This window comes from Coregonus lavaretus, assembly GCF_964263955.1.
Source record: "Coregonus lavaretus genome assembly, contig: HAP1_SCAFFOLD_290, whole genome shotgun sequence".
NCBI classification, from domain to species: domain Eukaryota; kingdom Metazoa; phylum Chordata; class Actinopteri; order Salmoniformes; family Salmonidae; genus Coregonus; species Coregonus lavaretus.
The window spans coordinates 435,387-460,817 of NW_028162032.1; the positions used below are offsets into that span (position 1 = coordinate 435,387).

The 25,431-nt window shown below is 38.3% G+C and overlaps 1 protein-coding gene across 1 annotated transcript in view; it reads left to right on the forward strand.

The window, feature by feature from the left end:
- The window catches only part of LOC311119714 (tropomodulin-3-like), a 79,676-nt gene extending 56,165 nt beyond the window's left edge, over positions 1-23,511 (forward strand). Inside the window, exon 10 of the mRNA XM_084194377.1 lies at positions 23,380-23,511. Coding sequence (XP_084050503.1) covers positions 23,380-23,411 — 32 coding nt within the window. The 3' untranslated portion in view covers positions 23,412-23,511. The remainder of the gene's footprint in view (positions 1-23,379) is intronic.
- Positions 23,512-25,431: the final 1,920 nt, after the last annotated feature.

Here is a 25,431-nt window from a genome sequence, read left to right on the forward strand (position 1 = left end):
AGACAGACAGGGTTACTATAACACAGTATAATGTATTATACTACAGTCAGACAGGGTTACTATAACACAGTATAATGTATTATACTACAGTCAATCAGACAGGGTTACTATAACACAGTATAATGTATTATACTACAGTCAGTCAGACAGGGTTACTATAACACAGTATAATGTATTATACTACAGTCAGACAGACAGGGTTACTATAACACAGTATAATGTATTATACTACAGTCAGTCAGACAGGGTTACTATAACACAGTATAATGTATTATACTACAGTCAGTCAGACAGGGTTACTATAACACAGTATAATGTATTATACTACAGTCAGACAGACAGGGTTACTATAACACAGTATAATGTATTATACTACAGTCAGTCAGACAGGGTTACTATAACATAGTATAATGTATTATACTACAGTCAGACAGGGTTACTATAACACAGTATAATGTATTATACTACAGTCAGACAGACAGGGTTACTATAACACAGTATAATGTATTATACTACAGTCAGACAGACAGGGTTACTATAACACAGTATAATGTATTATACTACAGTCAGACAGGGTTACTATAACACAGTATAATGTATTATACTACAGTCAGACAGGGGTTACTATAACACAGTATAATGTATTATACTACAGTCAGACAGACAGGGTTACTATAACACAGTATAATGTATTATACTACAGTCAGGACAGACAGGGTTACTATAACACAGTATAATGTATTATACTACAGTCAGACAGGGTTACTATAACACAGTATAATGTATTATACTACAGTCAGACAGGGTTACTATAACACAGTATAATGTATTATACTACAGTCAGACAGGGTTACTATAACACAGTATAATGTATTATACTACAGTCAGACAGGGTTACTATAACACAGTATAATGTATTATACTACAGTCAGTCAGACAGGGTTACTATAACACAGTATAATGTATTATACTACAGTCAGTCAGACAGGGTTACTATAACACAGTATAATGTATTATACTACAGTCAGTCAGACAGGGTTACTATAACACAGTATAATGTATTATACTACAGTCAGACAGGGTTACTATAACACAGTATAATGTATTATACTACAGTCAGTCTGACAGGGTTACTATAACACAGTATAATGTATTATACTACAGTCAGTCAGACAGGGTTACTATAACACAGTATAATGTATTATACTACAGTCAGACAGGGTTACTATAACACAGTATAATGTATTATACTACAGTCTGACAGGGTTACTATAACACAGTATAATATATTATACTACAGTCAGACAGGGTTACTATAACACAGTATAATGTATTATACTACAGTCAGTCAGGGTTACTATAACACAGTATAATGTATTATACTACAGTCAGACAGACAGGGTTACTATAACACAGTATAATGTATTATACTACAGTCAGTCTGACAGGGTTACTATAACACAGTATAATGTATTATACTACAGTCAGTCAGACAGGGTTACTATAACACAGTATAATGTATTATACTACAGTCAGTGAGACAGGGTTACTATAACACAGTATAATGTATTATACTACAGTCAGTCAGACAGGGTTACTATAACACAGTATAATGTATTATACTACAGTCAGACAGACAGGGTTACTATAACACAGTATAATGTATTATACTACAGTCAGTCTGACAGGGTTACTATAACACAGTATAATGTATTATACTACAGTCAGTCAGACAGGGTTACTATAACACAGTATAATGTATTATACTACAGTCAGACAGGGTTACTATAACACAGTATAATGTATTATACTACAGTCTGACAGGGTTACTATAACACAGTATAATATATTATACTACAGTCAGACAGGGTTACTATAACACAGTATAATGTATTATACTACAGTCAGTCAGGGTTACTATAACACAGTATAATGTATTATACTACAGTCAGTCAGACAGGGTTACTATAACACAGTATAATGTATTATACTACAGTCAGACAGGGTTACTATAACACAGTATAATGTATTATACTACAGTCAGTCAGACAGGGTTACTATAACACAGTATAATGTATTATACTACAGTCAGACAGGGTTACTATAACACAGTATAATGTATTATACTACAGTCAGTCAGACAGGGTTACTATAACACAGTATAATGTATTATACTACAGTCAGACAGGGTTACTATAACACAGTATACTGTATTATACTACAGTCAGACAGACAGGGTTACTATAACACAGTATAATGTATTATACTACAGTCAGACAGGGTTACTATAACACAGTATAATGTATTATACTACAGTCAGTCTGACAGGGTTACTATAACACAGTATAATGTATTATACTACAGTCAGACAGGGTTACTATAACACAGTATAATGTATTATACTACAGTCAGACAGGGTTACTATAACACAGTATAATGTATTATACTACAGTCAGACAGACAGGGTTACTATAACACAGTATAATGTATTATACTACAGTCAGACAGGGTTACTATAACACAGTATAATGTATTATACTACAGTCAGACAGGGTTACTATAACACAGTATAATGTATTATACTACAGTCAGACAGACAGGGTTACTATAACACAGTATAATGTATTATACTACAGTCAGACAGACAGGGTTACTATAACACAGTATAATGTATTATACTACAGTCAGACAGGGTTACTATAACACAGTATAATGTATTATACTACAGTCAGTCAGACAGGGTTACTATAACACAGTATAATGTATTATACTACAGTCAGTCAGACAGGGTTACTATAACACAGTATAATGTATTATACTACAGTCAGTCTGACAGGGTTACTATAACACAGTATAATGTATTATACTACAGTCAGACAGGGTTACTATAACACAGTATAATGTATTATACTACAGTCAGTCAGACAGGGTTACTATAACACAGTATAATGTATTATACTACAGTCAGACAGGGTTACTATAACACAGTATAATGTATTATACTACAGTCAGACAGACAGGGTTACTATAACACAGTATAATGTATTATACTACAGTCAGACAGGGTTACTATAACACAGTATAATGTATTATACTACAGTCAGTCAGACAGGGTTACTATAACACAGTATAATGTATTATACTACAGTCAGACAGGGTTACTATAACACAGTATAATGTATTATACTACAGTCAGTCAGACAGGGGTTACTATAACACAGAATAATGTATTATACTACAGTCAGACAGGGTTACTATAACACAGTATAATGTATTATAACTACAGTCAGACAGACAGGGTTACTATAACACAGTATAATGTATTATACTACAGTCAGTCAGACAGGGTTACTATAACACAGTATAATGTATTATACTACAGTCAGACAGACAGGGTTACTATAACACAGTATAATGTATTATACTACAGTCAGACAGACAGGGTTACTATAACACAGTATAATGTATTATACTACAGTCAGACAGACAGGGTTACTATAACACAGTATAATGTATTATACTACAGTCAGTCAGACAGGGTTACTATAACACAGTATAATGTATTATACTACAGTCAGTCAGGGTTACTATAACACAGTATAATGTATTATACTACAGTCAGTCAGACAGGGTTACTATAACACAGTATAATGTATTATACTACAGTCAGTCAGACAGGGTTACTATAACACAGTATAATGTATTATACTACAGTCAGACAGGGTTACTATAACACAGTATAATGTATTATACTACAGTCAGTCAGACAGGGTTACTATAACACAGTATAATGTATTATACTACAGTCAGTCAGACAGGGTTACTATAACACAGTATAATGTATTATACTACAGTCAGACAGGGTTACTATAACACAGTATACTGTATTATACTACAGTCAGACAGACAGGGTTACTATAACACAGTATAATGTATTATACTACAGTCAGACAGGGTTACTATAACACAGTATAATGTATTATACTACAGTCAGTCTGACAGGGTTACTATAACACAGTATAATGTATTATACTACAGTCAGTCAGACAGGGTTACTATAACACAGTATAATGTATTATACTACAGTCAGTCAGACAGGGTTACTATAACACAGTATAATGTATTATACTACAGTCAGTCTGACAGGGTTACTATAACACAGTATAATGTATTATACTACAGTCAGACAGGGTTACTATAACACAGTATAATGTATTATACTACAGTCAGTCAGACAGGGTTACTATAACACAGTATAATGTATTATACTACAGTCAGACAGGGTTACTATAACACAGTATAATGTATTATACTACAGTCAGACAGACAGGGTTACTATAACACAGTATAATGTATTATACTACAGTCAGACAGGGTTACTATAACACAGTATAATGTATTATACTACAGTCAGTCAGACAGGGTTACTATAACACAGTATAATGTATTATACTACAGTCAGACAGGGTTACTATAACACAGTATAATGTATTATACTACAGTCAGACAGGGTTACTATAACACAGTATAATGTATTATACTACAGTCAGTCAGACAGGGTTACTATAACACAGAATAATGTATTATACTACAGTCAGACAGGGTTACTATAACACAGTATAATGTATTATACTACAGTCAGACAGACAGGGTTACTATAACACAGTATAATGTATTATACTACAGTCAGTCAGACAGGGTTACTATAACACAGTATAATGTATTATACTACAGTCAGACAGACAGGGTTACTATAACACAGTATAATGTATTATACTACAGTCAGACAGACAGGGTTACTATAACACAGTATAATGTATTATACTACAGTCAGACAGACAGGGTTACTATAACACAGTATAATGTATTATACTAAAGTCAGTCAGACAGGGTTACTATAACACAGTATAATGTATTATACTACAGTCAGACAGGGTTACTATAACACAGTATAATGTATTATACTACAGTCAGTCAGACAGGGTTACTATAACACAGTATAATGTATTATACTACAGTCAGACAGGGTTACTATAACACAGTATAATGTATTATACTACAGTCAGACAGGGTTACTATAACACAGTATAATGTATTATTCTACAGTCAATCAGACAGGGTTACTATAACACAGTATAATGTATTATACTACAGTCAGTCAGACAGGGTTACTATAACACAGTATAATGTATTATACTACAGTCAGACAGACAGGGTTAGTATAACACAGTATAATGTATTATACTACAGTCAGACAGGGTTACTATAACACAGTATAATGTATTATACTACAGTCAATCAGACAGGGTTACTATAACACAGTATAATGTATTATACTACAGTCAGTCAGACAGGGTTACTATAACACAGTATAATGTATTATACTACAGTCAGACAGACAGGGTTACTATAACACAGTATAATGTATTATACTACAGTCAGTCAGACAGGGTTACTATAACACAGTATAATGTATTATACTACAGTCAGACAGGGTTACTATAACACAGTATAATGTATTATACTACAGTCAGTCTGACAGGGTTACTATAACACAGTATAATGTATTATACTACAGTCAGACAGGGTTACTATAACACAGTATAATGTATTATACTACAGTCAGACAGACAGGGTTACTATAACACAGTATAATGTATTATACTACAGTCAGACAGGGTTACTATAACACAGTATAATGTATTATACTACAGTCAGTCAGACAGGGTTACTATAACACAGTATAATGTATTATACTACAGTCAGACAGACAGGGTTACTATAACACAGTATAATGTATTATACTACAGTCAGTCAGACAGGGTTACTATAACACAGTATAATGTATTATACTACAGTCAGTCAGACAGGGTTACTATAACACAGTATAATGTATTATACTACAGTCAGTCAGACAGGGTTACTATAACACAGTATAATGTATTATACTACAGTCAGACAGGGTTACTATAACACAGTATAATGTATTATACTACAGTCAGACAGGGTTACTATAACACAGTATAATGTATTATACTACAGTCAGACAGACAGGGTTACTATAACACAGTATAATATATTATACTACAGTCAGACAGGGTTACTATAACACAGTATAATGTATTATACTACAGTCAGTCAGACAGGGTTACTATAACACAGTATAATGTATTATACTACAGTCAGTCAGACAGGGTTACTATAACACAGTATAATTTATTATACTACAGTCAGTCAGGGTTACTATAACACAGTATAATGTATTATACTACAGTCAGACAGACAGGGTTACTATAACACAGTATAATGTATTATACTACAGTCAGTCTGACAGGGTTACTATAACACAGTATAATGTATTATACTACAGTCAGACAGGGTTACTATAACACAGTATAATGTATTATACTACAGTCAGACAGACAGGGTTACTATAACACAGTATAATGTATTATACTACAGTCAGTCAGACAGGGTTACTATAACACAGTATAATGTATTATACTACAGTCAGACAGACAGGGTTACTATAACACAGTATAATGTATTATACTACAGTCAGACAGGGTTACTATAACACAGTATAATGTATTATACTACAGTCTGACAGGGTTACTATAACACAGTATAATGTATTATACTACAGTCAGTCAGACAGGGTTACTATAACACAGTATAATGTATTATACTACAGTCAGACAGGGTTACTATAACACAGTATAATGTATTATACTACAGTCAGTCAGGGTTACTATAACACAGTATAATGTATTATACTACAGTCAGTCAGACAGGGTTACTATAACACAGTATAATGTATTATACTACAGTCAGACAGGGTTACTATAACACAGTATAATGTATTATACTACAGTCAGTCTGACAGGGTTACTATAACACAGTATAATGTATTATACTACAGTCAGTCAGACAGGGTTACTATAACACAGTATAATTTATTATACTACAGTCAGTCAGGGTTACTATAACACAGTATAATGTATTATACTACAGTCAGACAGACAGGGTTACTATAACACAGTATAATGTATTATACTACAGTCAGTCTGACAGGGTTACTATAACACAGTATAATGTATTATACTACAGTCAGACAGGGTTACTATAACACAGTATAATGTATTATACTACAGTCAGACAGACAGGGTTACTATAACACAGTATAATGTATTATACTACAGTCAGTCAGACAGGGTTACTATAACACAGTATAATGTATTATACTACAGTCAGACAGGGTTACTATAACACAGTATAATGTATTATACTACAGTCTGACAGGGTTACTATAACACAGTATAATGTATTATACTACAGTCAGTCAGACAGGGTTACTATAACACAGTATAATGTATTATACTACAGTCAGACAGGGTTACTATAACACAGTATAATGTATTATACTACAGTCAGTCAGGGTTACTATAACACAGTATAATGTATTATACTACAGTCAGTCAGACAGGGTTACTATAACACAGTATAATGTATTATACTACAGTCAGACAGGGTTACTATAACACAGTATAATGTATTATACTACAGTCAGTCTGACAGGGTTACTATAACACAGTATAATGTATTATACTACAGTCAGTCAGACAGGGTTACTATAACACAGTATAATGTATTATACTACAGTCAGTCAGACAGGGTTACTATAACACAGTATAATGTATTATACTACAGTCAGTCTGACAGGGTTACTATAACACAGTATAATGTATTATACTACAGTCAGACAGGGTTACTATAACACAGTATAATGTATTATACTACAGTCAGTCAGACAGGGTTACTATAACACAGTATAATGTATTATACTACAGTCAGACAGGGTTACTATAACACAGTATAATGTATTATACTACAGTCAGACAGACAGGGTTACTATAACACAGTATAATGTATTATACTACAGTCAGACAGGGTTACTATAACACAGTATAATGTATTATACTACAGTCAGTCAGACAGGGTTACTATAACACAGTATAATGTATTATACTACAGTCAGACAGGGTTACTATAACACAGTATAATGTATTATACTACAGTCAGTCAGACAGGGTTACTATAACACAGAATAATGTATTATACTACAGTCAGACAGGGTTACTATAACACAGTATAATGTATTATACTACAGTCAGACAGACAGGGTTACTATAACACAGTATAATGTATTATACTACAGTCAGTCAGACAGGGTTACTATAACACAGTATAATGTATTATACTACAGTCAGACAGACAGGGTTACTATAACACAGTATAATGTATTATACTACAGTCAGACAGACAGGGTTACTATAACACAGTATAATGTATTATACTACAGTCAGACAGACAGGGTTACTATAACACAGTATAATGTATTATACTACAGTCAGTCAGACAGGGTTACTATAACACAGTATAATGTATTATACTACAGTCAGTCAGGGTTACTATAACACAGTATAATGTATTATACTACAGTCAGTCAGACAGGGTTACTATAACACAGTATAATGTATTATACTACAGTCAGACAGGGTTACTATAACACAGTATAATGTATTATACTACAGTCAGTCAGACAGGGTTACTATAACACAGTATAATGTATTATACTACAGTCAGACAGGGTTACTATAACACAGTATAATGTATTATACTACAGTCAGTCAGACAGGGTTACTATAACACAGTATAATGTATTATACTACAGTCAGACAGGGTTACTATAACACAGTATAATGTATTATACTACAGTCAGACAGACAGGGTTACTATAACACAGTATAATGTATTATACTACAGTCAGTCAGACAGGGTTACTATAACACAGTATAATGTATTATACTACAGTCAGACAGGGTTACTATAACACAGTATACTGTATTATACTACAGTCAGACAGACAGGGTTACTATAACACAGTATAATGTATTATACTACAGTCAGACAGGGTTACTATAACACAGTATAATGTATTATACTACAGTCAGTCTGACAGGGTTACTATAACACAGTATAATGTATTATACTACAGTCAGTCAGACAGGGTTACTATAACACAGTATAATGTATTATACTACAGTCAGTCAGACAGGGTTACTATAACACAGTATAATGTATTATACTACAGTCAGACAGACAGGGTTACTATAACACAGTATAATGTATTATACTACAGTCAGACAGGGTTACTATAACACAGAATAATGTATTATACTACAGTCAGACAGGGTTACTATAACACAGTATAATGTATTATACTACAGTCAGACAGGGTTACTATAACACAGTATAATGTATTATACTACAGTCAGACAGACAGGGTTACTATAACACAGTATAATGTATTATACTACAGTCAGACAGGGTTACTATAACACAGTATAATGTATTATACTACAGTCAGTCAGACAGGGTTACTATAACACAGTATAATGTATTATACTACAGTCAGACAGGGTTACTATAACACAGTATAATGTATTATACTACAGTCAGACAGGGTTACTATAACACAGTATAATGTATTATACTACAGTCAGACAGACAGGGTTACTATAACACAGTATAATGTATTATACTACAGTCAGTCAGACAGGGTTACTATAACACAGTATAATGTATTATACTACAGTCAGACAGACAGGGTTACTATAACACAGTATAATGTATTATACTACAGTCAGACAGACAGGGTTACTATAACACAGTATAATGTATTATACTACAGTCAGACAGGGTTACTATAACACAGAATAATGTATTATACTACAGTCAGACAGGGTTACTATAACACAGTATAATGTATTATACTACAGTCAGACAGACAGGGTTACTATAACACAGTATAATGTATTATACTACAGTCAGTCAGACAGGGTTACTATAACACAGTATAATGTATTATACTACAGTCAGACAGACAGGGTTACTATAACACAGTATAATGTATTATACTACAGTCAGACAGACAGGGTTACTATAACACAGTATAATGTATTATACTACAGTCAGACAGACAGGGTTACTATAACACAGTATAATGTATTATACTAAAGTCAGTCAGACAGGGTTACTATAACACAGTATAATGTATTATACTACAGTCAGACAGGGTTACTATAACACAGTATAATGTATTATACTACAGTCAGTCAGACAGGGTTACTATAACACAGTATAATGTATTATACTACAGTCAGACAGGGTTACTATAACACAGTATAATGTATTATACTACAGTCAGACAGGGTTACTATAACACAGTATAATGTATTATTCTACAGTCAATCAGACAGGGTTACTATAACACAGTATAATGTATTATACTACAGTCAGTCAGACAGGGTTACTATAACACAGTATAATGTATTATACTACAGTCAGACAGACAGGGTTACTATAACACAGTATAATGTATTATACTACAGTCAGACAGGGTTACTATAACACAGTATAATGTATTATACTACAGTCAATCAGACAGGGTTACTATAACACAGTATAATGTATTATACTACAGTCAGTCAGACAGGGTTACTATAACACAGTATAATGTATTATACTACAGTCAGACAGACAGGGTTACTATAACACAGTATAATGTATTATACTACAGTCAGTCAGACAGGGTTACTATAACACAGTATAATGTATTATACTACAGTCAGACAGGGTTACTATAACACAGTATAATGTATTATACTACAGTCAGTCTGACAGGGTTACTATAACACAGTATAATGTATTATACTACAGTCAGACAGGGTTACTATAACACAGTATAATGTATTATACTACAGTCAGACAGACAGGGTTACTATAACACAGTATAATGTATTATACTACAGTCAGACAGGGTTACTATAACACAGTATAATGTATTATACTACAGTCAGTCAGACAGGGTTACTATAACACAGTATAATGTATTATACTACAGTCAGACAGACAGGGTTACTATAACACAGTATAATGTATTATACTACAGTCAGTCAGACAGGGTTACTATAACACAGTATAATGTATTATACTACAGTCAGTCAGACAGGGTTACTATAACACAGTATAATGTATTATACTACAGTCAGTCAGACAGGGTTACTATAACACAGTATAATGTATTATACTACAGTCAGACAGACAGGGTTACTATAACACAGTATAATGTATTATACTACAGTCAGTCAGACAGGGTTACTATAACACAGTATAATGTATTATACTACAGTCAGTCAGACAGGTTTACTATAACACAGTATACTGTATTATACTACAGTCAGTCAGACAGGGTTACTATAACACAGTATAATGTATTATACTACAGTCAGACAGGGTTACTATAACACAGTATAATGTATTATACTACAGTCAGACAGGGTTACTATAACACAGTATAATGTATTATACTACAGTCAGACAGACAGGGTTACTATAACACAGTATAATATATTATACTACAGTCAGACAGGGTTACTATAACACAGTATAATGTATTATACTACAGTCAGACAGACAGGGTTACTATAACATAGTATAATGTATTATACTACAGTCAGTCAGACAGGGTTACTATAACACAGTATAATGTATTATACTACAGTCAGTCAGACAGGGTTACTATAACACAGTATAATGTATTATACTACAGTCAGACAGGGTTACTATAACACAGTATAATGTATTATACTACAGTCAGACAGGGTTACTATAACACAGTATAATGTATTATACTACAGTCAGACAGACAGGGTTACTATAACACAGTATAATATATTATACTACAGTCAGACAGGGTTACTATAACACAGTATAATGTATTATACTACAGTCAGTCAGACAGGGTTACTATAACACAGTATAATGTATTATACTACAGTCAGACAGACAGGGTTACTATAACACAGTATAATGTATTATACTACAGTCAGACAGGGTTACTATAACACAGTATAATGTATTATACTACAGTCAGTCAGACAGGGTTACTATAACACAGTATAATTTATTATACTACAGTCAGTCAGGGTTACTATAACACAGTATAATGTATTATACTACAGTCAGACAGACAGGGTTACTATAACACAGTATAATGTATTATACTACAGTCAGACAGACAGGGTTACTATAACACAGTATAATGTATTATACTACAGTCAGACAGGGTTACTATAACACAGTATAATGTATTATACTACAGTCAGACAGACAGGGTTACTATAACACAGTATAATGTATTATACTACAGTCAGTCAGACAGGGTTACTATAACACAGTATAATGTATTATACTACAGTCAGACAGACAGGGTTACTATAACACAGTATAATGTATTATACTACAGTCAGACAGGGTTACTATAACACAGTATAATGTATTATACTACAGTCAGTCAGACAGGGTTACTATAACACAGTATAATGTATTATACTACAGTCAGACAGGGTTACTATAACACAGTATAATGTATTATACTACAGTCAGTCAGGGTTACTATAACACAGTATAATGTATTATACTACAGTCAGTCAGACAGGGTTACTATAACACAGTATAATGTATTATACTACAGTCAGACAGGGTTACTATAACACAGTATAATGTATTATACTACAGTCAGTCAGACAGGGTTACTATAACACAGTATAATGTATTATACTACTGTCAGACAGGGTTACTATAACACAGTATAATGTATTATACTACAGTCAGTCAGACAGGGTTACTATAACACAGTATAATGTATTATACTACAGTCAGACAGACAGGGTTACTATAACACAGTATAATGTATTATACTACAGTCAGTCAGACAGGGTTACTATAACACAGTATAATGTATTATACTACAGTCAGTCAGACAGGGTTACTATAACACAGTATAATGTATTATACTACAGTCAGACAGACAGGGTTACTATAACACAGTATAATGTATTATACTACAGTCAGTCAGACAGGGTTACTATAACACAGTATAATGTATTATACTACAGTCAGACAGGGTTACTATAACACAGTATAATGTATTATACTACAGTCAGACAGACAGGGTTACTATAACACAGTATAATGTATTATACTACAGTCAGACAGACAGGGTTACTATAACACAGTATAATGTATTATACTACAGTCAGACAGGGTTACTATAACACAGTATAATGTATTATACTACAGTCAGACAGGGTTACTATAACACAGTATAATGTATTATACTACAGTCAGACAGGGTTACTATAACACAGTATAATGTATTATACTACAGTCAGACAGGGTTACTATAACACAGTATAATGTATTATACTACAGTCAGACAGGGTTACTATAACACAGTATAATGTATTATACTACAGTCAGACAGACAGGGTTACTATAACACAGTATAATGTATTATACTACAGTCAGTCTGACAGGGTTACTATAACACAGTATAATGTATTATACTACAGTCAGACAGACAGGGTTACTATAACACAGTATAATGTATTATACTACAGTCAGTCAGACAGGGTTACTATAACACAGTATAATGTATTATACTACAGTCAGACAGACAGGGTTACTATAACACAGTATAATGTATTATACTACAGTCAGTCTGACAGGGTTACTATAACACAGTATAATGTATTATACTACAGTCAGACAGACAGGGTTACTATAACACAGTATAATGTATTATACTACAGTCAGTCAGACAGGGTTACTATAACACAGTATAATGTATTATACTACAGTCAGTCAGACAGGGTTACTATAACACAGTATAATGTATTATACTACAGTCAGTCTGACAGGGTTACTATAACACAGTATAATGTATTATACTACAGTCAGACAGACAGGGTTACTATAACACAGTATAATGTATTATACTACAGTCAGACAGGGTTACTATAACACAGTATAATGTATTATACTACAGTCAGTCAGACAGGGTTACTATAACACAGTATAATGTATTATACTACAGTCAGACAGGGTTACTATAACACAGTATAATGTATTATACTACAGTCAGACAGACAGGGTTACTATAACACAGTATAATGTATTATACTACAGTCAGACAGACAGGGTTACTATAACACAGTATAATGTATTATACTACAGTCAGTCAGACAGGGTTACTATAACACAGTATAATGTATTATACTACAGTCAGACAGACAGGGTTACTATAACATAGTATAATGTATTATACTACAGTCAGTCAGACAGGGTTACTATAACACAGTATAATGTATTATACTACAGTCAGACAGGGTTACTATAACACAGTATAATGTATTATACTACAGTCAGACAGACAGGGTTACTATAACACAGTATAATGTTTTATACTACAGTCAGACAGGGTTACTATAACACAGTATAATGTATTATACTACAGTCAGTCAGACAGGGTTACTATAACACAGTATAATGTATTATACTACAGTCAGACAGACAGGGTTACTATAACACAGTATAGTGTATTATACTACAGTCAGTCAGACAGGGTTACTATAACACAGTATAATGTATTATACTACAGTCAGACAGGGTTACTATAACACAGTATAATGTATTATACTACAGTCAGACAGACAGGGTTACTATAACACAGTATAATGTATTATACTACAGTCAGTCTGACAGGGTTACTATAACACAGTATAATGTATTATACTACAGTCAGACAGACAGGGTTACTATAACACAGTATAATGTATTATACTACAGTCAGTCAGACAGGGTTACTATAACAGCCCTGGGCCTCTCCCCCTCTCCTCCTGTCCTGTCTGAAGCCCTGGGCCTCTCCCTCTCTCCTCCTGTCCTGTCTGAAGCCCTGGGCCTCTCCCTCTCTCCTCCTGTCCTGTCTGAAGCCTTGGGCCTCTCCTTCTCCCTCTCTCCTCCTGTCCTGTCTGAAGCCCTGGGCCTCTCCCTCTCTCCTCCTGTCCTGTCTGAAGCCCTGGGCCTCTCCCTCTCTCCTCCTGTCCTGTCTGAAGCCTTGGGCCTCTCTCCTCCTGTCCTGTCTGAAGCCTTGGGCCTCTCTCCTCCTGTCCTGTCTGAAGCCTTGGGCCTCTCCCTCTCTCCTCCTGTCCTGTCTGAAGCCTTGGGTCTCTCCCTCTCTCCTCCTGTCCTGTCTAAAGCGCTGGACCTCTCCTTATCTCCTCCTGTCCTGTCTGAAGCCCTGGGCCTCTCTCCTCCTGTCCTGTCTGAAGCCCTGGGCCTCTCCCTCTCTCCTCCTGTCCTGTCTGAAGCCCTGGGCCTCTCCTTCTCTCCTCCTGTCCTGTCTGAAGCCCTAGGCCTCTCCCTCTCTCCTCCTGTCCTGTCTGGAGCACTGGGCCTCTCCCTCTCTCCTCCTGTCCTGTCTGAAGCTCTTGGCCTCTCCCTCTCTTCTCCTGTCCTGTCTGAAGCCCTGGGCCTCTCCCTCTCTCCTCCTGTCCTGTCTGAAGCCCTGGGCCTCTCCTTCTCTCCTCCTGTCCTGTCTGAAGCCCTAGGCCTCTCCCTCTCTCCTCCTGTCCTGTCTGAAGCCCTAGGCCTCTCCCTCTCTCCTCCTGTCCTGTCTGAAGCCCTGGGCCTCTCCCTCTCTCCTCCTGTCCTGTCATACAGGTCTCTCCTCCCCTCTGTCCTGTCTGACCTACTGTAGGACAGGTCTGAGAAGCATTGTTTTGACATGTCCTCTGTGTCCTTATCAGGGTTTCCATTAGCCAGTAATAGCCGGCTTTGGATGATTTTATATCAAATATAAAAACAATTATATAAAATGTATGTATGTATGTATGTGTGTGTGTGTGTGTGTGTGTGTGTGTGTGTGTGTGTGTGTACGTGTATGTGTATGTGTGTATATATATATGTATGTATGAATGTATATATATGAATGTATATATATATATGAATGTATATATATGTATGTATATGTATGTACATATATATTTTATATATATATGTGTGTATATATATGTGTATATAAATAAATGTATAAATAAGAAAAGCCGATTTTAAATAAAAAGCTGATGGAAATACGTTTGCCTGGTCATGCTTATCGGTCTATAGGTTATTTTGCATGATGTAATGGAATTAAATTTGCGCGTGTGTGCAGTATATTCACTATGTATCTTATTAATCACACCGTCCAGATACAGAGTCTTGGAGCGGAAAGTCTGTATTAATCACACCGTCCAGATACAGAGTCTTGGAGCGGAAAGTCTGTATTAATCACACCGTCCAGATACAGAGTCTTGGAGTGGAAAGTCTGTATTAATCACACCGTCCAGATACAGAGTCTTGGAGTGGAAAGTCTGTATTAATCACACCGTCCAGATACAGAGTCTTGGAGTGGAAAGTCTGTATTAATCACACCGTCCAGATACAGAGTCTTGGAGTGGAAAGTCTGTATTAATCACACCGTCCAGATACAGAGTCTTGGAGTGGAAAGTCTGTATTAATCACACCGTCCAGATACAGAGTCTTGGAGCGGAAAGTCTGTATTAATCACACCGTCCAGATACAGAGTCTTGGAGTGGAAAGTCTGTATTAATCACACCGTCCAGATACAGAGTCTTGGAGCGGAAAGTCTGTATTAATCACACCGTCCAGATACAGAGTCTTGGAGCGGAAAGTCTGTATTAATCACACCGTCCAGATACAGAGTCTTGGAGCGGAAAGTCTGTATTAATCACACCGTCCAGATACAGAGTCTTGGAGCGGAAAGTATTAATCACACCGTCCAGATACAGAGTCTTGGAGTGGAAAGTCTGTATTAATCACACCGTCCAGATACAGAGTCTTGGAGTGGAAAGTATTAATCACACCGTCCAGATACAGAGTCTTGGAGCGGAAAGTCTGTATTAATCACACCGTCCAGATACAGAGTCTTGGAGCGGAAAGTCTGTATTAATCACACCGTCCAGATACAGAGTCTTGGAGCGGAAAGTCTGTATTAATCACACCGTCCAGATACAGAGTGTTGGAGCGGAAAGTCTGTATTAATCACACCGTCCAGATACAGAGTGTTGGAGCGGAAAGTCTGTATTAATCACACCGTCCAGATACAGAGTCTTGGAGTGGAAAGTATTAATCACACCGTCCAGATACAGAGTCTTGGAGTGGAAAGTCTGTATTAATCACACCGTCCAGATACAGAGTCTTGGAGTGGAAAGTCTGTATTAATCACACCGTCCAGATACAGAGTCTTGGAGCGGAAAGTCTGTATTAATCACACCGTCCAGATACAGAGTCTTGGAGTGGAAAGTCTGTATTAATCACACCGTCCAGATACAGAGTCTTGGAGCGGAAAGTCTGTATTAATCACACCGTCCAGATACAGAGTCTTGGAGCGGAAAGTCTGTATTAATCACACCGTCCAGATACAGAGTCTTGGAGTGGAAAGTCTGTATTAATCACACCGTCCAGATACAGAGTCTTGGAGCGGAAAGTCTGTATTAATCACACCGTCCAGATACAGAGTCTTGGAGCGGAAAGTCTGTATTAATCACACCGTCCAGATACAGAGTCTTGGAGCGGAAAGTCTGTATTAATCACACCGTCCAGATACAGAGTCTTGGAGCGGAAAGTCTGTATTAATCACACCGTCCAGATACAGAGTCTTGGAGCGGAAAGTATTAATCACACCGTCCAGATACAGAGTCTTGGAGCGGAAAGTCTGTATTAATCACACCGTCCAGATACAGAGTCTTGGAGCGGAAAGTCTGTATTAATCACACCGTCCAGATACAGAGTCTTGGAGTGGAAAGTCTGTATTAATCACACCGTCCAGATACAGAGTGTTGGAGCGGAAAGTCTGTATTAATCACACCGTCCAGATACAGAGTCTTGGAGCGGAAAGTCTGTATTAATCACACCGTCCAGATACAGAGTCTTGGAGTGGAAAGTCTGTATTAATCACACCGTCCAGATACAGAGTCTTGGAGCGGAAAGTCTGTATTAATCACACCGTCCAGATACAGAGTCTTGGAGCGGAAAGTCTGTATTAATCACACCGTCCAGATACAGAGTCTTGGAGCGGAAAGTATTAATCACACCGTCCAGATACAGAGTCTTGGAGCGGAAAGTCTGTATTAATCACACCGTCCAGATACAGAGTCTTGGAGCGGAAAGTCTGTATTAATCACACCGTCCAGATACAGAGTGTTGGAGCGGAAAGTATTAATCACACCGTCCAGATACAGAGTCTTGGAGCGGAAAGTCTGTATTAATCACACCGTCCAGATACAGAGTCTTGGAGCGGAAAGTCTGTATTAATCACACCGTCCAGATACAGAGTCTTGGAGTGGAAAGTCTGTATTAATCACACCGTCCAGATACAGAGTCTTGGAGCGGAAAGTATTAATCACACCGTCCAGATACAGAGTCTTGGAGCGGAAAGTATTAATCACACCGTCCAGATACAGAGTCTTGGAGCGGAAAGTCTGTATTAATCACACCGTCCAGATACAGAGTCTTGGAGCGGAAAGTATTAATCACACCGTCCAGATACAGAGTCTTGGAGTGGAAAGTCTGTATTAATCACACCGTCCAGATACAGAGTCTTGGAGTGGAAAGTCTGTATTAATCACACCGTCCAGATACAGAGTCTTGGAGTGGAAAGTCTGTATTAATCACACCGTCCAGATACAGAGTCTTGGAGTGGAAAGTCTGTATTAATCACACCGTCCAGATACAGAGTCTTGGAGCGGAAAGTCTGTATTAATCACACCGTCCAGATACAGAGTCTTGGAGCGGAAAGTATTAATCACACCGTCCAGATACAGAGTCTTGGAGCGGAAAGTCTGTATTAATCACACCGTCCAGATACAGAGTCTTGGAGCGGAAAGTATTAATCACACCGTCCAGATACAGAGTCTTGGAGCAGAAAGTCTGTATTAATCACACCGTCCAGATACAGAGTCTTGGAGTGGAAAGTCTGTATTAATCACACCGTCCAGATACAGAGTCTTGGAGTGGAAAGTCTGTATTAATCACACCGTCCAGATACAGAGTCTTGGAGTGGAAAGTCTGTATTAATCACACCGTCCAGATACAGAGTCTTGGAGCGGAAAGTATTAATCACACCGTCCAGATACAGAGTCTTGGAGCGGAAAGTATTAATCACACCGTCCAGATACAGAGTCTTGGAGCGGAAAGTCTGTATTAATCACACCGTCCAGATACAGAGTGTTGGAGCGGAAAGTATTAATCACACCGTCCAGATACAGAGTGTTGGAGCGGAAAGTCTGTATTAATCACACCGTCCAGATACAGAGTCTTGGAGCGGAAAGTCTGTATTAATCACACCGTCCAGATACAGAGTCTTGGAGTGGAAAGTATTAATCACACCGTCCAGATACAGAGTCTTGGAGTGGAAAGTATTAATCACACCGTCCAGATACAGAGTCTTGGAGCGGAAAGTATTAATCACACCGTCCAGATACAGAGTCTTGGAGCGGAAAGTCTGTATTAATCACACCGTCCAGATACAGAGTCTTGGAGTGGAAAGTCTGTATTAATCACACCGTCCAGATACAGAGTCTTGGAGTGGAAAGTCTGTATTAATCACACCGTCCAGATACAGAGTCTTGGAGCGGAAAGTATTAATCACACCGTCCAGATACAGAGTCTTGGAGCGGAAAGTATTAATCACACCGTCCAGATACAGAGTCTTGGAGCGGAAAGTCTGTATTAATCACACCGTCCAGATACAGAGTCTTGGAGCGGAAAGTCTGTATTAATCACACCGTCCAGATACAGAGTCTTGGAGTGGAAAGTCTGTATTAATCACACCGTCCAGATACAGAGTCTTGGAGCGGAAAGTATTAATCACACCGTCCAGATACAGAGTCTTGGAGCGGAAAGTATTAATCACACCGTCCAGATACAGAGTCTTGGAGCGGAAAGTCTGTATTAATCACACCGTCCAGATACAGAGTCTTGGAGCGGAAAGTATTAATCACACCGTCCAGATACAGAGTCTTGGAGTGGAAAGTCTGTATTAATCACACCGTCCAGATACAGAGTCTTGGAGTGGAAAGTCTGTATTAATCACACCGTCCAGATACAGAGTCTTGGAGTGGAAAGTCTGTATTAATCACACCGTCCAGATACAGAGTCTTGGAGTGGAAAGTCTGTATTAATCACACCGTCCAGATACAGAGTCTTGGAGCGGAAAGTCTGTATTAATCACACCGTCCAGATACAGAGTCTTGGAGCGGAAAGTATTAATCACACCGTCCAGATACAGAGTCTTGGAGCGGAAAGTCTGTATTAATCACACCGTCCAGATACAGAGTCTTGGAGCGGAAAGTATTAATCACACCGTCCAGATACAGAGTCTTGGAGCGGAAAGTCTGTATTAATCACACCGTCCAGATACAGAGTCTTGGAGTGGAAAGTCTGTATTAATCACACCGTCCAGATACAGAGTCTTGGAGTGGAAAGTCTGTATTAATCACACCGTCCAGATACAGAGTCTTGGAGTGGAAAGTCTGTATTAATCACACCGTCCAGATACAGAGTCTTGGAGCGGAAAGTATTAATCACACCGTCCAGATACAGAGTCTTGGAGCGGAAAGTATTAATCACACCGTCCAGATACAGAGTCTTGGAGCGGAAAGTCTGTATTAATCACACCGTCCAGATACAGAGTGTTGGAGCGGAAAGTATTAATCACACCGTCCAGATACAGAGTGTTGGAGCGGAAAGTCTGTATTAATCACACCGTCCAGATACAGAGTCTTGGAGCGGAAAGTCTGTATTAATCACACCGTCCAGATACAGAGTCTTGGAGTGGAAAGTATTAATCACACCGTCCAGATACAGAGTCTTGGAGTGGAAAGTATTAATCACACCGTCCAGATACAGAGTCTTGGAGCGGAAAGTATTAATCACACCGTCCAGATACAGAGTCTTGGAGCGGAAAGTCTGTATTAATCACACCGTCCAGATACAGAGTCTTGGAGTGGAAAGTCTGTATTAATCACACCGTCCAGATACAGAGTCTTGGAGTGGAAAGTCTGTATTAATCACACCGTCCAGATACAGAGTCTTGGAGCGGAAAGTATTAATCACACCGTCCAGATACAGAGTCTTGGAGCGGAAAGTATTAATCACACCGTCCAGATACAGAGTCTTGGAGCGGAAAGTCTGTATTAATCACACCGTCCAGATACAGAGTCTTGGAGCGGAAAGTCTGTATTAATCACACCGTCCAGATACAGAGTGTTGGAGCGGAAAGTCTGTATTAATCACACCGTCCAGATACAGAGTCTTGGAGTGGAAAGTCTGTATTAATCACACCGTCCAGATACAGAGTCTTGGAGTGGAAAGTCTGTATTAATCACACCGTCCAGATACAGAGTCTTGGAGTGGAAAGTCTGTTTTAATCACACCGTCCAGATACAGAGTCTTGGAGTGGAAAGTCTGTATTAATCACACCGTCCAGATACAGAGTCTTGGAGTGGAAAGTCTGTATTAATCACACCGTCCAGATACAGAGTCTTGGAGTGGAAAGTCTGTATTAATCACACCGTCCAGATACAGAGTCTTGGAGTGGAAAGTCTGTATTAATCACACCGTCCAGATACAGAGTCTTGGAACGGAAAGTCTGTATTAATCACACCGTCCAGATACAGAGTCTTGGAGCGGAAAGTCTGTATTAATCACACCGTCCAGATACAGAGTCTTGGAGCGGAAAGTCTGTATTAATCACACCGTCCAGATACAGAGTCTTGGAGCGGAAAGTCTGTATTAATCACACCGTCCAGATACAGAGTCTTGGAGCGGAAAGTCTGTATTAATCACACCGTCCAGATACAGAGTCTTGGAGTGGAAAGTCTGTCTGACAGCATGAGAGCATCTCCAACAGCAGATACACGGGCAACGGAAGGCCGGCTTCATCACCGCGTCACACACCACTCTGCAATAAGCTGGAAGGCCGGCTTCATCACTGCGTCACACACCACTCTGCAATAAGCTGGAAGGCCGGCTTCATCACCGCGTCACACACCACTCTGCAATAAGCTGGAAGGCCGGCTTCATCACCGCGCCACACACCACTCTGCAATAAGCTGGAAGGCCGGCTTCATCACCGCGTCACACACCACTCTGCAATAAGCTGGAAGGCCGGCTTCATCACCGCGTCACACACCACTCTGCAATAAGCTGGAAGGCCGGCTTCATCACCGCGTCACACACCACTCTGCAATAAGCTGGAAGGCCGGCTTCATCACCGCGTCACACACCACTCTGCAATAAGCTGGAAGGCCGGCTTCATCACCGCGTCACACACCACTCTGCAATAAGCTGGAAGGCCGGCTTCATCACCGCGTCACACACCACTCTGCAATAAGCTGGAAGGCCGGCTTCATCACCGCGTCACACACCACTCTGCAATAAGCTGGAAGGCCGGCTTCATCACCGCGTCACACACCACTCTGCAATAAGCTGGAGGCAGTGTGCATTTTGAAAACATAAACGTAATTGTTTGCAACCTGAACGTTGCACTACATATTATGAAGCATGTCTTACCTTGCTTCAAAGTAGCCAAAATCAGACCATATCTGTGGAGGAAATTATTTTATAACTTTCTTTCATTGTCCAGTAGCCAGGCCCAATCCTAGTCATATTAGCGACCCATGCTAGTTGTCTTAGATCGCCCCTCTTTCTAAATTTCGAACGGATATTTTAATCCCTGTCACATGAAACCGATTGCGTGTGCGGTGTGATTTTTGACAAGTGTTTTCCCGCTAATTGCTTTATGGAACAAACATGCCTTGTGCGGATTTCTGCGCTTATATAACGTGAAGAAATAATAATGTATCAACGTGTTCTGCTAAACGTTCTGATCTGTTGCATCAGACTCATTTGCTTTTATGAGTTGTTTTATGTAGCCGAGGCCCACTGGTTGGATGAATATGGAATCTATTGCCCCACAGCTGTCCCAGAGTCAGTTTGGAATAGGCCATTTCTTTCTCTGACAAGCTGACCAATAGAATAGGTCAACATTTCTACTATAGTAGATTGATATAGGCTAGTGATTTTGCTGTTCGTAACTCGTCTTGTTGGCTGAGGAAAAGTAAGGCTGGTTTGACTTCTTCATTAGCATAATGCTGGTTTGACTTCTTCATTAGCATAAGGCTGGTTTGACTTCTTCATTAGCATAAAAAGGGCTGGTTTGACTTCTTCATTAGCATAAAAAGGGCTGGTTTTACTCTGTGGTATGCACTTTAAAATCATAGGGTTGGACTATCTCTGTCTCTTCTGACCAGCATGATCACCATGTTGTTTTGGTCAAGTCTGTATCTCGCTCTACAGTTCCTCATTGTCATCTTCTTCTCTCCTCCGCTCCTCTTCCTGTCTTCTCTCCAGTCCGCAAGAGGCGAGTGGAGGGGGACCAGTAGGGGGCGGAGCCTGTCGTGCCTCCCAGCCAATCCCGTCGTCTCATCTCGCCGTGTGGAATAATTTTCAGCCAATCCCCTGATCTCATCTCACCGTGACGTGCGTGTGGACGTTTAAGTCTTGTGCCAAAACCGGAGCAAGGCGCCCTCAACCAGACAGGGTCTGAGTCCCAAATGGCACCCTATTCCCTACATAGTGCACTACTTTTGACCAGGGCCCTATGGGATGTGATCGTGCACTATAGAGAATTAGGGTGCCATTTGAGACACATCCAACATCATCTATCTGAGAAGAAGAGAAATAACTGGAATAGCCCTCTCCTGTAGTACCTACATATCTATACACACGTTGTTGTTATTATTATTATTATTATTATTATTATTGTTGTTGTTGTTGTTAGAACTACAGCTATACATCCTATTGTTTAGTTTTAGTTGGTTCATTTCAGGCGCTTTCTTTTTTTTAAAAATCTGAGCTGATATCTGTATGATTTATTTTCTGTTTTAACTGTGTTGTTGTTGTTTTTTTTACTGTGCTTAGAGCAAGATGAACAGTAGCGTAACCTAACCAAGTAACCATGGGCTTAAACATACTACCCACGTAGAGCTCCTCTGACCTCTATCCCCTGATGTGGTATGGGACAGGCCTCCCTAGCTAGACTGCTGGATCTCTTTGTTCTGAAAGCTCTTGGCTCTGATCTCTACATCAGTGCTTCCTAGACAAGGGGGAGAGAGTCAGGACCACTGGTCACCTGTAGCAGACTCCCCTTGGGACGCGATGTAAAACTGGGTCCTGGCTAGAAACACTGGTTCTGCCCTTCTCTAGAAAGGACGTGGAACCATTTCTCTAGGGCTCTGAGCAGGTGTTCCCTCTTCTATAAGAGAACTGAGACTTTTCCTTTATATTCTAGCATTAGCTGACACTCCCTCTGTACAGATGCTTTGTCCTGGAAGGGCTGTCTGTTAGCCTACTGGGGTGGATGTGGTTGGTTCACCTGGAAGGGCTGTCTGTTAGCCTACTGGGGTGGATGTGGTTGGTTCACCTGGAAGGGCTGTCTGTTAGCCTCCTGGGGTGGATGTGGTTGGTTCACCTGGAAGGGCTGTCTGTTAACCTCCTGGGGTGGATGTGGTTGGTTATCCTGGAAGGGCTGTCTGTTAACCTCCTGGGGTGGATGTGGTTGGTTATCCTGGAAGGGCTGTCTGTTAGCCTCCTGGGGTGGATGTGATTGGTTATCCTGGAAGGGCTGTCTGTTAACCTCCTGGGGTGGATGTGGTTGGTTATCCTGGAAGGGCTGTCTGTTAGCCTCCTGGGGTGGATGTGATTGGTTGTCCTGGAAGGGCTGTCTGTTAGCCTCCTGGGGTGGATGTGATTGGTTGGTGTAGCTGTAGTGTACTCTGAGGAGTGTATGAGAACAGCTGCCTCTCTCTGAAAACGCCTCGAGCCCTAAAGAACGTTTATAGATGTCTTAATACTGTCTTAAAGAATTTAAAGTCTTAAAGAATTTAAAAAGTCTTACAATTGATAATACTGTGGTTCTCTTTCAGACTTACTCCGATGTAATGGGTTTATTGTATGTCCCTCTTATGTCACTGGGAAAACAGATGTAGATGTTAATTGACCCAGTAAATATGATGAGGTTTTTCAACCGTGATGATGAAGCATTTACCTGATGTTCTGCTGTCCTGTTATTGGTCTGGCGTAAACGTCAGCTCAACCAATGGGCTTCTCCGATACTGAACCATGCCAAAGACTAGTATGCAGCGCTTACATACATACTGGACTTGTGAGGAGATACAACTCCATTTCAGTAGAACAGATTAGACAGAAAACAGCATGTGGGTTGATTATATATATATATTCTGTCATTCGTGTGCACAGTGTCATGTTATGTGCACAATGTCATCATTTGATGTGCACTATGTTCCTTCTCTCTGCTGGGCTGTTGTTGCTGACGGTGATGAACAAGACAAGATGGCCGTCAGAGGAGCAGTGTCGGTGTGAAGGAATGACATGGCAATGCGA